This window comes from Chiloscyllium plagiosum, unplaced genomic scaffold (assembly GCF_037043375.1).
Source record: "Chiloscyllium plagiosum isolate Xiang-an unplaced genomic scaffold, Cpla_swu_hap1 HiC_scaffold_6, whole genome shotgun sequence".
NCBI lineage: Eukaryota > Metazoa > Chordata > Chondrichthyes > Orectolobiformes > Hemiscylliidae > Chiloscyllium > Chiloscyllium plagiosum.
In genome coordinates, this window is record NW_028270144.1 from 109,384,095 (window position 1) to 109,399,306 (window position 15,212).

General features: G+C 40.4%; 1 protein-coding gene across 1 annotated transcript in view; it reads left to right on the plus strand.

Annotated features, from left to right (window-relative positions):
- Positions 1-15,212, plus strand: part of LOC122551169 (inosine-uridine preferring nucleoside hydrolase-like) — a 33,383-nt gene that overhangs the window by 13,316 nt on the left and 4,855 nt on the right. Inside the window, exons 4-5 of the mRNA XM_043692793.2 lie at positions 1,011-1,122; positions 6,923-7,059. Coding sequence (XP_043548728.2) covers positions 1,011-1,122; positions 6,923-7,059 — 249 coding nt within the window. The remainder of the gene's footprint in view (positions 1-1,010; positions 1,123-6,922; positions 7,060-15,212) is intronic.

Consider the following 15,212-nt stretch of genomic DNA (forward strand, 5'->3'; position numbering starts at 1 on the left):
TAACATTCTAGTAAACAGTAGAACACAGGAACATTAGTAGGTTAGTTAGCCCCTCAAAACCATTCCGTCATTCAATTATGTCTGCATAAACCCTACCTTCTGCCTTGATTCTATGACCCTTAGTATTTTTACCTAACAAAAATCTATCAAGCTCAACTTAGAAATGTTACATTTAACCAGTGTTGACTTACTAAGGGGAATTTTCTAGATTTACACTATAATTTCTGACTTTACATTTAGTGAATCTTATCTTTCTGACATATCCATTTTATAGCCCAACTAAAAGTTTGTCAAACTCTACTTACAGTCATTGAGTCATAGAGATGTACAGCACGTCAATGCTGAACAGATATCCTAAACTAATTTTGTCCCATTTGCCAGAACTTGGCCCATATCCCTCTAAACCCTTCCTATTTGGAGGAAGTAGTTTCTATCTATTTATTCTTTATATGGCAACTTTTTAAATGTGTACTCATTCTGACATAACAACCACCTCCCTCAGCCGGCTAGGAGGACCAGGCAGCTGATATTGCTGTTCATATTGTGTTATTTATGAATTGGCTACCAATGTGGTCAGGGCTTTTTGTGGACAAGGTCAGAAGTCAGAAGTGACTTCACCTGATGAAGAATCAGCACTCTGAAAACTTGTGATTTCAAATAAACTGTTGGAATATAATCTGGTGTCGGGTGACTTGTGACCTAGTCCATCCCAGTCCAAAACCTCCACATTGGTGTTTTTTGTGGATATGGTTTTTGATGTCATAGCTGGCATAGAATTAATTCTCGTGAGGTGACAAGGACAATTCCATCTTGTTTCAGAACAAACATGCTTGAACATTTATTTTCAGTTTGATCGAGCTGGATTTGAAACAAATCTGAATATAAAATTAATCTTCATGTGTTAAATGGCAAAGTAATAAAAATAATGCATTTGATATTTTACAATTGTTCAATCTTTAACTTTACCACCTCTCAGTCGCTATGATAACCATTTGTTTGTTACTATACAGGTCTCTCTAGTAGCGACTGGACCCATGACTAATGTTGCTCTGGCATTTAAAATGGATCCCACCTTTCCATCAAAGTTAAAATATCTCTATATCATGGGAGGAAATATGGAAGGTATGCCATATACTTCATTTAGATCAACCAATTCTACTTTGTGGTAGATGGGATGCAGTCTTCATAGTTATGTCTAACCCAGTCTTTTTCTGATTGACATTATATGTATTTTTAATAATAATGTGTGTGGAGAGTTGGGGTTTTATTTTCTCCACTGCCCTAAACAAATTGCTTGACTAACTGATTGATGCTAGAAGGAATAAACATGAATCAAACTCATAGCTTTCTTGTCTTCATGGCTTGGCAGCCCATCATATTTGTTCTTATGATTAATTAGGGAAACTCTCAAACTGATATTTTCTAGAACAGAAATTTAGATTTTCATCACTGTTTGAAACTAAGCTCTTTAGTGTATAGTTTCTCAATATCTAATTAACATACAATATTTCATATTCAGCTTCATCTCCACCACCAATCCCCCAAGAAGTCCTGCCAAAGGTTTAACTCATACGCCACATCAGTCCTGCTCTATCTTGAATGGTGGCAAACAATTAAACAACTCACTGGAGAAGGAGGCTCCATAAATATTCCCATTCTCAATGATGGGAGAATACAGCACATCAGTAAAAAAAGATAAGGTTAAAGTCTTTTAAGCAATCTTCTGTCAGAAGTGCTGAGTGGATGATTGATCTGGCCTCGTCCAGAGGACCACAGTTGCTAGACTTCTGTCAATTCATTTACTTCACGTGATATCAAGAAATGGTGAGGTGTTGGATACTGCAACGCTTGTGCCCTGAATTGTTGCACCCCTAGCCAAGCAGTTCCAGTACAACTACAAAATTGGCATCTATCCAAAAGATACCAGGTATTTCATAGGCACAAAAAACAGGACAAATCAAATCCAGCCAAAACTGCCACTCTGTCTACTCTCGATCATTAATAAAGTGATGGATAGTATCATCAAAAGGGCAATCAAGCAACACCTGCTCAGCAGTAACCTACTTGCTGATGCTTAGTTTTGGTTCCTCCAGAGCAACTCAGTTCCTGATCTCATTACAGTCTTGGTTCAAACATGGACAAAAGAGCTGAATTCCAAAGGTGAGGTGAGAGTGACTTTCCTTGACATCAAAGCCACATTTGACTACATGTTTGGAATTAAAGCTAGCATAAATGAAGATGGTTATGGTTGTTGGAGATCAGTTATCTCAACTCCAGGACATCTCTGTTTTGGGTTTCCCAGATTAGTGTTCCAGGCTCAATTATCTTCAGCTGCTTCATCAACCACCTTTCCTCCATCATAAGGACACTGTGGGAGTGGTCCTCAAAGATTGCACAATGTTCAGCACCATTCATGATTCCTCCACTACTGAACCACTTGATGTCTAAATGCATCAAGACCTGGATAATATCCAGGTTTGGACTGAAAGTAGCAAGCATCATTCATGCCATACAAATACCAGACAATCACCATCTCCAATAAGAGACAATCAAACCATCACATCCCTCAACATTCAATTATATTACCATCATGAAAACCCTCACTATTAACATCCCGGGAGTTACCATTCACCCTGAAGTTGAACTGGACTAGCTATATAGATTTTGTGACTAAAAGAAAAATCAGAAGCTAGGGATATTGTGGCAAGTAACTCATTTCTTAACTCCCCAAAGCCTGTCCACCATCTACAAGGCACAAGTCAGGTGTATGATGGAATACTTCCCAAATACTTAGATAAGGGCAGCTTCAACAACATTCAAGAAGCTTGACACCATCCAGAGAAAAGCAGGCTACTTGATAAGGAACTGCATCCACAGTGACTCTGTCCTCCACCAAGCTTAGTAGCTGTAGTGTGTGCCATCTAAAAGATCCACTCTAGAAATTCACCAAAGATCCTTAGATAGCACCTTGCAAATTGCCAACCAATTGTCATTGCCATCAATTATTTGCTAATGAATACGATCATCCAACTAGGAAATTCCATGTCACAAATCATCTCTTCTGTTGGACCTTGCATGAGTGGTGAGCCAAATCCAAAGCTAGATCTGCTGCAAATTTTCCAGGTGTTTCTGGGAGTTTGAGGTAATCCTTGGCCTAGAAATCATTGGTTTTACTTTTCATGGTTCCTTTGCCACACTTTCTCTTGTAAACTGGTGTTCTCAAAGAATTGCAGCCCTTCATGTAGGAGTTTCTTTCAAGTTAGTTTCTTCTGAATAGGGTCTCCCAAGTGTTGACATCCATGTTGTATTTCTTGAGGGAAGGCTTCAGGGAGTCTTTGAAATTCTTCCTTTGACCTTCTCTTGTTCAAGCACCTTGCTTGAGCTGGGCAAAGAATATTTGCTTTGGCTGACAGAACCCAGGGATCCTTAACACATGGCTGACTGAGCAGAGTTAGTTTTGAATGATCATGGCCTCAATGCTGGTGCTATTAGCTGCTTCAAGGATGCTGATGTTGGTACGTTTGTCCTTCCAGCTGATGTGCAGAATCCATCTTAAACAGTATTGATGCTGCGTCTCAAGGGTTTTGAGGTGATGTCTACACATTGTCCAGGTTTTGAAGCCATTTTGAAGAGCTGGAAAGAAGACTATCTTATATATAAGGATCTTGGTATAAGCACAGCTGTCACTGAGATCCTTAGGCATTGAAAGTGGTGCTAGCAGGTAGGATTTGCTGTTGAATCTCTGCACCAATGTCACCCTTTGATGAGAGGCAGCTTTCCAGACAAGAGGAATGTTCCATATTTGAGAAGATTTCTCCATGGAGAGGTGGATCAGACTTGGTGGCTTGGTAAAGGGTTTGAGTCTTCTTGAGATGAAACTGTGACCAATTCTTTGATATGTTTCTGTGAAGTCATTAAGGGAGGTTTCAAAATTTTCTTCTGAAAGAGCAGAGCTGACATTGTTATTTGTATACTGAAGATCCACAAATGAGATTGGTATTGTTTTCTTCTTGGATTTCAATCAGGTAGAAGAGCTTTCTGCCCATCCTGTAGACATTGTCCACACCACTGGGAAGCTTACTCTTAACATGAGGAAGAATGATGGCCATGAAGCTGAAGTAAAGAATTGGGGTAATGACACATCCCTGCTTGACCTCTTGTCTTGGTCTCAAAGGATTCTGTCACGTCATAGTCAGTGAAGACCATCACCAAAATCTTATTGTGGAGGAGTCAAAAGCCTCAGATGGATGTAGGCCATGTAGAGTGATTGATATTGTTTCTGCCATTTCTCTTGGCTTTGCCACGCAATGCAAATCATGCCCATAGTTTCATGGTTTGATTGGAAGCCACAGTTTCAGGAAGGCTTTTCACAAAGACTGGGAGAAGGCACCAAGGAAGATTTTGGTCAATAGTCCTCCCAGAGATGGAATTAGGGAGATTCCTCATAGTTCCCACAGTCCACTTTGTCTCCTTTCTTGAAGCTGGTGGTAATAGCAGTGTTCCTGAGATCAGCAAGGATTTCCCTTTTGCCCCAGATTTTCAGGAACACTTGGTGGAGATAATGAGTAAGCTCTGCCCTTCTATGTTTGAAAATCTTTGCTAGAATCCCACCTACTGTAATGACTTTTCCACTCTTAATGTGACTTCATCTTTTGCCACACTAGGTGGGAGTCCAAGATGATCTTGGATGGGGAGTTGGGGGATTTCCTCGAGAATGTCTTCATCAACAAATGTATTATAATGTAGGAGTTCTTTGAAGTGTTCTTTCCATTGGAGGCTAATGTTTTCTCTGTCTCAAAAGGGCTCCATCCTTACTCCACAATGCTAAGGATGTCAGGTCCATATATTGTCTCTGTGGCACTAAAGAAACCTGGGTGTCGTGCTTATCAGCAAGGAGTTGCAACTCGGTAGATTTCTCAACTCACCATTGATTCTTGATATACCTCGTTCTTCTTTGTAACTCAGACTTTGCTGTTTGGTGACTTCTTCTCTTTGCCTCACTGGTTATGTTATTCTGCCGAGGATGGAGAGCCTTTCCCATCTTCAATGCAATCTCAGCTGATATGATCATTCTTATTGAACCAATCTTGTTATCGCCTGGTCTTGTAGCTGATGGTTTCTTCACAGCATGAAATAGTGGCTGTCTCCATCTCTTTCCAGATTTGCTCCACTCATTTAAAATGAACTCTTTGTTGGTTTTGGTAAAAACATTGTTAAATGTTTCCGAGCCTGCTTTGCTCTTGAAGCTGCTCAACATGACCTTTCTTCTGTTTCTAGAGAGCATTTGATGGACATTGAGTAATGGATGATTTGATGGATCTATCTGAAGTCTGCAGTGGTAATCATTTTAGTAATAAGGACATCCTTTTGATCGCAGATGAAATGATGATGTAATCAATCATGGGCCAGTTCTTTGATTGTGGATGCCTTCAAAAGTCCTGAATTTGTCTTTTTGGCAGAACAGTGATAACCAGATGACAGTCCGCATATTGGTGAACAGGAAAATCAAATTGGAACTGCAATTCCCAACCTGTCCCTTTCTGATGGTTCCTTTGTCAGAGTTGGGTGTCCTTTCCAACACTGACATTGAAGTCCTTAAGGATGATAGTTTTATTATCCCTGGGATGTTGGTGAGTATGCCATTCATGGTGGTGTAGAAGTCTTCTTTGGATTCATTTATAATGGCATGAATTAGAGCATAGCATTCTTGACACTCACCTGCTGGTTCTTGGCGAGTTGTAGATGGAGAATTGTGAGGTGATTGTAGATGTGAACGATGAGCTCTGAGAGTTGGTTGATGAGTTTGTTCTTGATAGCAAGCCCAATTCCAAGCAGGCTATATTGATCCTTGGGTTTTCTTCTTCAGAAGATGTAAACACCACTTTCTTCCCTCAGCTGCCATTCATCTGCTCTTCAAGTTTTCTGCAAGGCAGCACTATCAATATTAATTCACGAACAACAGGATAGTTCTTCATTCTGGACAATGGTGTTGCTTGTTATCGATGAGAGTTTGCACATTGCAGGTTCTGAGATTGAGTTTGACTTTGGTTTTCAGATCGCAGGCAAATAAGCTGGCTGGATGTGGTTTTCCAACCAGGTTGGCGACAAAACAGACTGTTTTTAGGGCACATTTTCTAGCCCCTTCCTTGTGCAGGATGAGCAGAGTGGATCCTGAAGAGGGCTGCTTACTCATGAAGAAAACTGCTGAAACACTCTACAGTTCCTATTCCAAGAGCGAAATGTCCGATTCAAACTTCACTGGCTGTGTGCCAGTCTGAAGCTAAGGACTTCCAGATGTTACAATCCTGTCTCCATCACCTCTCGCCAGTTGCCACAAGGCTTATGCTGTGTATATGTGGGGTCAGGCAGAATGGAAATATAGGAGTTGAATTCCTCTCGGTAGATGCCTGTGTGCGGGACATCTTTTTACATGGAAATACTGTTGCACGTCAGCAGACACATAGTTTTTGATCCAGTTCCAGTGGCAACGAAACCTCAATGAATGGGGAATCTTCCTACTGCTGCAGCCTTCATCCGCCAGGAAAATATTCGTGTGACATCAATGGTAGAGACAGCAGTTTTTAAAAATTATTTTGTATGCGATATAGACATCACCTGCTAGTCCAGCATTTATTGCCATTCTGCAATTTTAATTGAGAAGGTGGTAGTATGTTGCCTTCTTGAACCTTATTTTCAACTAGTATTGCACTAAGATTTCATGGAAAGATATTCACAATTCCGAAAAAGCATCAATGGCTATAATTGATTGCATAAAGTACACACATTATCAGTTAGCTAATATCTAATATTGATACTTTCATATGAGCATGTATTTTCCCAGATTGGTAAAAGTGATTAGATTATTGAAGCCTTTGGTGTTGTGATAGAATTAATTTCATTTGAAGGTTTTATCTTTTTTCAGGCAGGGGAAACGTGACAATCTGTTCTGAGTTTAACTTTGCAGCAGATCCTGAAGCAGCTTATATTGTCTTGAATCATTTTGAATGCCCAATGTATATTGCAACTTGGGAATATTGTCAACGTTATGCATTACCTTGGGTAAGCTGTTGGAAGTAAATTTTAATAAAAATAAAATCAGCCTCACTGAATGCATGTTCACATGTTTTGCTTTAGAAAATAAGATAAATTGTTCTAAACATGGATTGGATCTCAAGTAAAAGTAGCCTGAGGTCAAAATATTTTTGTTTTGTGAGCTATTTCTGAGATTTTCTCAAGCCTACTTTTGACTTTTGGCTATGCCATTTTTATTCTTCTCAACTTCTTTATTACATGATGCAGTCATGTCATGCATCACTTGCTTTTTTTTAGGAGTTTGTTGTTTAGAAAGATAAGATTCCATCCACGGCACAAATACAACAGATTGTATGCTGACATATATTATTGACAGTAAAGAACTTGAATATTGCTGAAAGAAGACACACACTTTGGTGAATCTTTTCTTAAAATGCATCAGGGTGATTCACAAGAAAGAGAAACATAGAAACTCGGACTAGGATTAGCCCCTTCGGCCCTTAGAACTTGCTCCGCAATTTGATAGGGTCATGGCTGATCCTCTGTCTCAATGCTATTTTCCTGATTTCTCCACATTCTGCTTAAGGCCATTAAATCTAGAAATGTATCCATCTCTTTATTCAATATATTCAGTGACTTTTTCTTCACAAGTTTCTGTGGTAGAGAATTCTATAGGTTCGCTACCCTTTCAGTGGAGAGGTTCTACTTCATCTCAGTCCCAAATGGTCTTCCCAATCACTGAAACTGTGTCCCCTATTCTACATTCTCCAACCAGGGAAAACATCCTCCCTGTATCTGGTGTCCAGCTGGTTAGAATTTTAAACATTTCAATGAGATCCCCACTTATCCTTCTAAACTCTAATGAATGCAGGCCAAATAGCAAAGTAAAGAGAAAACACCAGGTAGTGATTGGAATCAGGTGGATCTTATTTACTATGACCTGATATTCCAAGACCTGGGGGTGAGCTGGAAATGATAGAAGGAACACCAAAATAAGCCAAGTGCTTCATCTAAGCAGACGATGAAGTTTTGTACTGGAATCACAGAAATGGCCCCACATGAATATGAGATGACGTCAATGTGAGATCAGGTCCCACAATATACAAAGTTCAGGGAGGTGAGACAGTCCTAAATAAACATATGAAATACCTGAAAGCTGCAACCTCACAAACAGAACAGGAACAAAACAAACTTGGTCACTCAGAACAGCTAGAAGGTCTTTCATACACCATGGGTTCTCCCCCTCCATCTAACAGCGAGAAAACCTCAGAATTCGAGATGGAAGCAGTTTCAATATCTTAACCACAGGAAGAAGAGGAGGAAATTCTCCTGAGACAGGGTAAAAACAATGACTGCAGATGCTAGAAACCAGATTCTGGATTAGAGTGGTGCTGGAAAAGCACAGCAGTTCAGGCAGCATCCAAGGAGCAGGAAAATTGACGTTTCGGGCAAAAGCCCTTCATCAGGAATACAGGCAGTGTGCCTGAAGGGTGGAGAGATAAATGAAACACTCCTGAGACACTCCACACACAAGAGACAGGCTACAGTCCAGTACACACTGTCTGTGTCCAGATCCTAGTCTGAGGAACTGGACCTGGGGCGAAAGTGTCCCAGGAGAAGCTACCAGAGAAAGGCCAGGCCTACATCTCTGGATTTTGAGGGAGAAAGATGTAGTGATGGGAACCAGGTGGATCTTATTGACTATGAGGTCCTTGATTGGTGTTGTTAAACTGGGCCAAACAGGAAGCCTTGGCTGACAGATATAAACAAGGGATTAAAAATAAGCACTACCACAGTGAGGCGGTGGAGTTTTTAAAAGGAAAAGAACACAAGTGTCAGACATCCTGTTTTAAAAAAAAAGAACAAAAGAAAAAAATCAGATATAAACAAGGGATTCAGAGAGTCTCTTGACTTCAGGGATTGACTCCAAACTTGCTCGTCACAAGCAGTGTACTGTGCACATGTAAATAAAGGGTGACTTGATGACAGATACTAGCCTCTGTGCAGTTATTTCAGTGACGATAACAGTGGATGCAATTAATGGTGTAACCATGCAAAAGAGCCAACTAGTTGAAGCCCAACTGGACTTCAAACAGGCACTACAATTGGCTTTGTCATTAGAAAATGTGGCAAGTGGAGCACGGTATCTGAAAGGCATTCCAAAGGAAGTGGATACTCTCACCTGTCCAACTGAGTTTAGAGAACATCATTTGAGTGAAGGTAATTGCAGAGCCTCAGGCGGGCATATCCTGAGCAAATGTACCCTAGGCCAGCCCACCATAAAGCCCCACAGCAAAACTGAGCCTCACCCAAATAGCTAAAAGGCTCTTTAGGATCTGGGCCAGCAAGCCAATGTAGTTGCTGTCAGTCCTACAAGGCCTGACTTGAGTAACTGAACTCGGTATCCAGGAAAGTAACACCCTGGAAAGTCCACTTGCATGTGGGGTGGAACAGTTAAATTGCTTAGCAACATCCAAACAAGAACCAATTAAAATTAATGTCTGGTTGAATGGTCATCCAGTTCTCATGGGTTGAAGCCAGCGCAGCTGTGTCAATGGTTGCAGAATCTGTCTTTAACACAATTCGCCCTGGACTCTAACCCTGAAATTTGCACAAGACCTTGGCGAGACTGAAAATATACACTGGGCAAACGTTACAGGTTAAGTGTATGACTTTGATTCCGGTCTCCTATGAGAAGCAGTAGTGCAGTTACCTCTGATTGGACCCAAGCCTATTGGGGTGGAATTGGCTGAGAAATATTCACCTTGATTGACTCAACATTTTTTGGTTAGAAAATGGCTGCCTGAGTGAAGTCGTAAGGAAATTCCCAGGAGTTTTTTCAGGAAGGGTTGGGGTCGATCAAAGGGGCCAAAGGCCACTTAACATGTTGACCAGAAAGTCATTCTGCAATTTTGCAAGGCCTACTCAGTGCCATTTGCCTTACAGGCAAAAGTACAGGTAGAAATCAGGAGGCTGGAAAATGAAGATATCATTAAACCAGTGCAGTTTGCAGAATGGGCAGCACCAATCATACCAATTATGAAGCCTGATGACTCAGCTCACCTTTGTGAGGATTTCAAGCAAACAGTAAACTGCTTCTCACAGCTGGATAAATACCCAATCCCTCACATGGAGGACTTATATACACAATTGGTGGGAGGGGGGGCTGTCCTTCATAAAGCTGGACCTGAGCTACACTCATGTGCAATTGTGACTAAATGAGTCCCTAGAGTATGCCATAATTAATACCCATAAAGGTTTATATCAATATACAAGAATGCCGTTTGGGGTATGATCAGCCTGCATTTTTTTCAGCAGATGATGGAGAACATGTTACAATTATCTGGATGATGGGCTAATAACCAGAAAGGCCAATAAAGTGCATTTGGAGAACTTAGACATTGTGCTTAAACGTTTCTCTCAGGCGGCATATACCTTAGAAGGGACAAATGTCTGTTCCAGGTGTCCTAAGTGACCTACTTGGGTTACATAGTTGACAAAACAGGGTTATATCCATTGGAAAATAAAGTGAGGGCAATCAAACGTAGCCCATCTTCCATGTTTGTGCTGAGCTCAGGTTTTCCCTTGGGTTTGTGATTTATTTTGGGAAATTCATATGTAACCTGGCCTGGAAATAGTTGCAGAGCCAAGATGTAGCCTTTAAGGACATGAAAAAGCAGCTATCGTCATCTAAGGTGTAGGCCCACTACAATCCAAAGCGAGAGGTGGTGCTGACATGTGATGCCTTCTCATACGGTATTGGGGTAGTGTTGACTCACCAGTAGCTCAAAGGAGAGGAACACCCAATAGTGTATGCTTCCCAGACTTAGGCTGATGTCCAACGCAAATATGCCCAGGTAGAGAAGAAAGGTTTGGCAGTGAAATCCCACTAATACCTTTAGGAATGTGAATTTGTCATTGTAATAGACCACAAACCCTGGTCAGCGGTTCTTAAAGAAGACAAGGCAGTGCCACTCAGAGCTTCTGGCTGAATTCAGCGGTGAGCCCTTATTCTCAATGTGTACAACTACAAGTTGGAACACTGTCCAGGAGGCCAAGTGTTTAATGTAGATGCCTTGAGCCACCTCCCACTGGGAGATACTCCACTGGTAGTCCCTCCCCTGGAACAGTCCGTCTGGTTTTAAACTTTCTGGACACCTTTCCGTCACTGCTGACAATATCTGACTGTGGACACAAAAAGGTTCTGTCCTGGCAAAACTAAAACAACTGGTGTGTTTGGTGAAACAGAGGGGCCATCACAACCAGGATTGAAACCTTTCTAGACCCTGTGAGACAAGATTACTGTAGAGGACAGCATATTACTGTGGGGAACAAGAGTGATTGTCCTGAGTAAAGATATTACCAGATACTGACAAAACTCTACTAGGGTCATCCATTGGTTGGGAGGACATTATGTCTGGTGGCCAGGATTAGATGCTGACATATCTGTGTTAATGGGGCAGTGTCCAAAATGCCAGTAAAGACAGAAATTGCCATTGGTGACATTTAAAGGAATCGCTGGGTAAACCTTGAACTTGGTTACATTTTGATTGTGCTGGTCCTTTCATGGGTGGAAGTGTTCCTAGTTGTTGTGGACACTCATTGAAAGTGATTGGACATTTGTAGACTTCATTTGGCAAACTCAGGGACAATTGAAAGCTGTGAGTATAGTTTATGATACACAGACTCCCGGGAGTATTGGTCACAGACAATGTTATCAGCAGGGAATTTGAGTATTTCCTAAAGTTGACTGGCATTTGGTATGTAAGGACAGTTCCATACCATCCATTGTCCAGTAGTCTGGCAGAAAGAGCAGTCCAAACATTGAATGCAGGCTTAAGGCAACAGCCTGCAGATTCCCTTGATATCAAATTGTCCCGGTTCCTGTTTGATTATAGGACCACCTCTCGGGCAACTAAAGGGATTGTTCCAGCAGAGTTGCTGACAGGGAGAAGACTGTGCACCCGGTTAAACCTGATATTCCTGGACCTGGAGATTGGAGGGTGAAATGGTAGTGGGTTCGCTAATGCTGGCCACATGTTTCCTCGAAGTGAGAGAGACAGTTTACTTCAGGGAATGAAATTTTGTGCTGGAATCACAGAAAAGGTGGATTGACTATGAGATCCTTGATTGGCTTTGTTAACCTGTGCCAATCAGGAAGCCCTGGCTGACATATAAACAGGGGATTAAAAATAAGCACTATCGCAGTGGAGTGGAGTTTTTAAAAGGAAAAGAACAGGAGTGTCAGACATCCTGTTTCAAAAAAAGAAAGAAAAGAAATAAAAAGGAGTGTAGAAAAGGAAACAGGGGATTCAGAGAGATCTTGAATTCAGGGACTGACAACAAGCTGGCTGGTTATGTACAGAGCCAATGTATTGTACTCTGTAAATAAAGGGTGACTTGGTGATGGGATACCAGGCTCTCTGCAGATATTTTACACCAATTATAGTATAAAAGAGGGGAATGCTTATTGGTTGGCAAATGAACACTTGTGTTGCCATGGAAAATTCACCAGTTACTGATGGCTGACAGTTAACGACCAAGCTTTGTTTAAATTTTAAACAAGGTTGCTGGAATCTAATTAATCAAGAAATTGCACTGAACAATGAATCAGAGAACTGTTGAATAATTAATAATAGTAATTGAGTCTGCAATTGAACCACTTTTGCTATATAATAGTATGTATAGAATTATGCTGACAACTAATTTAGCATTGTCAGTCAAGCTTTCAATAGGGTGCATTTGTCTGTACTGGAAACTACATACATTTATACACCTGGCAATTGTTCTTTGCAGAGAAAAATAACATTTTCAGCACACCATTTGATTCAACCCAACAAACTACATGACAGTTATTGTCTGTTTTGTTCACCAGTTCTGTGTCTTGGCCAATCAGAGTCAACATGCCTAATCTAAAGTCTGAATAAAGCTTGGTAGTTCACATTCAGTCATTACTAATTTCATTCTCCATGAAACACTTTGACCAGTCAGAACGCACTTGTCAACAAATCAGCACTCTCCTTTCATTCAGTATAGAGGTTGTTTTCCTTTTACTTTGGTATTTCTTGTGAATTATCCTGAGAAGTCATCTCAAAATCACTCGTGTCTTTTCTCAGGAATACAGAACAACCTCAGTTATCCGAACATCAATTATCCGAAATTCGGATTATCTGAACAAGATCTCAAGGTCCCTGTAATACAGATCCCATTTAAGAATTTCACTAACTCACAATGAATCAAACATTTCAATGGTGGGCTAACAGTAAAATATTCGGCTGCCCCCACAGGTTTCTGTTGAAGTTTTTTTCTTGATGCCTGAAATCATTTCAATCTCCCTTCCCTCACCCCATGATATCATTTTCAATTAGTTCTGAAGATATTTGGCTTCTTGTTTTTCAGAGCTCTGGTCGCTGGTTAAAACAGGTGGTGCATCGGGAAAAGTGAAGTTTTGCTATTGTCATTTTCACATCCGTTAGAGCTATCTCTCGAATCTTCCAACATACTCCCTCCCCTGTTCCAAAGTTGAGGAAAACAAAAGCTTGTTATTTTTGGTAATGCAATTTCAATGACTCCCTCTCCATGGCTCAATTTCCACTTCGCTCCCTGGTGTTGCAATCGCTGCAAACTGAGTCTAAGTATTTACAGAGCAAATTGTAGTGAGTTAGCACATGTGAAAATAAACAGGACGAAATATTAGGAGGAAACATGAGTAAAACATTACCCCCATAAAAAAAATTGATGAGAGGACGTAAACTGAAGTCAACAAAAAATCTTCCCTCTCTCGTATTCCCCCTGTATTTTGCACCCCTCTCTCTCTTAAGGCTCGAAGGTCACCGAGGAGGGAGGGACAACACTTGGTTAGTCTGGATGGCGGGACAACATCGAACAGAAAGATATCAGCTGCTAAGGAAAACTAAGGAAAATGGCAGCGAAACGTTTCACAGACTTCAGTCACACTCTAGCCAAAAAGTGATTTTATTTGTAAAATATCATGAATTTTTAAGCAATATCCATGTTTGTACACATTTTATCGATTGAATGAAATAAAAACTCTGTAAACATGCTTTTTTTTTACATAATTTTGTTCAGTATGGCTCCCTTCACGATCAGATCAGTTTTCTGAACAATCAGTAATCCAAACAAAATACTCCTCTCCCGTCTCATTCAGATAATCGAGGTTGTTCTGTATTACCAATTCTTTCAACTTGGATGCTTTATGTTAATTCTTGCAAATTGATCTCCCATATTTTGTATTATTTATGAATTCACCAAAATAGATAGTTAAATGAATACCTCACTTAAAAATGATACAACATCAATACTGATTTTTCAGGAATCAGTATTCTTATAACAAGGAAAACCTTCAGTTTTAAATAGATTCCTGAAAACCCCTGTAAAAATTAAATGCACATTAAATCTCATCTCTTTATATTCTTTGCCTCTATACATTATAAATTTTAATGCCTTCCCTTTACAGACATTTCTAGTGAGCTTTATAAGAAGTGTAGTGCTTTCTGCCCTCTTCTGTCAGGATGTTGAATATCATGAGTATCTGTAAATAGAAACTCCAAAAATCTTGGTCAGTAATACTTAAAGTTATGCATCAGAGGCTGTAGGAAGAATTCAATCATTAGTGAATCAACCAACAATCAGATTTGGCTCCTCCTTTACCATGTGACACTTGTGCTCTACACCCCCAGACATCTAACACTGGGTTGCTGTTCTATCCACGCTGCAACACTTGAGCTCTGCTTCAATCTCCTCTCCCCATATATTTTGAGTGTTAAATGGAAATTTGTGCTGAGCCACGGAGACTTAAGACTACTGCAAGTTGGTTTCTCCTGCAGGATTTCATTAAACTAACATTAATTTAGATAAACAATGTAAAGTTGTGACATCTTAATTACAAAAAACAACTGCGCAAGACTGGGGCTAGGATTTTAGAGTTGAATTGCTACTTACATTAATATATCAGGTAGTATTCAACAATTCAAGTGGAAAGTAAAATTTGCAGTTGAAGATGAGTACAAGTATCTCCGTAAGACCATAAGACATATGAGTAGAAATCAGGCCATTCAGCCCATCGAGTCTGCTCCACCATTGGATCATAGATGATAAGTTTCTCAACCCCATTCTCCTGTTCTTTCCTCGCAATCCTTGATTCCTTTGATACTCAAGAA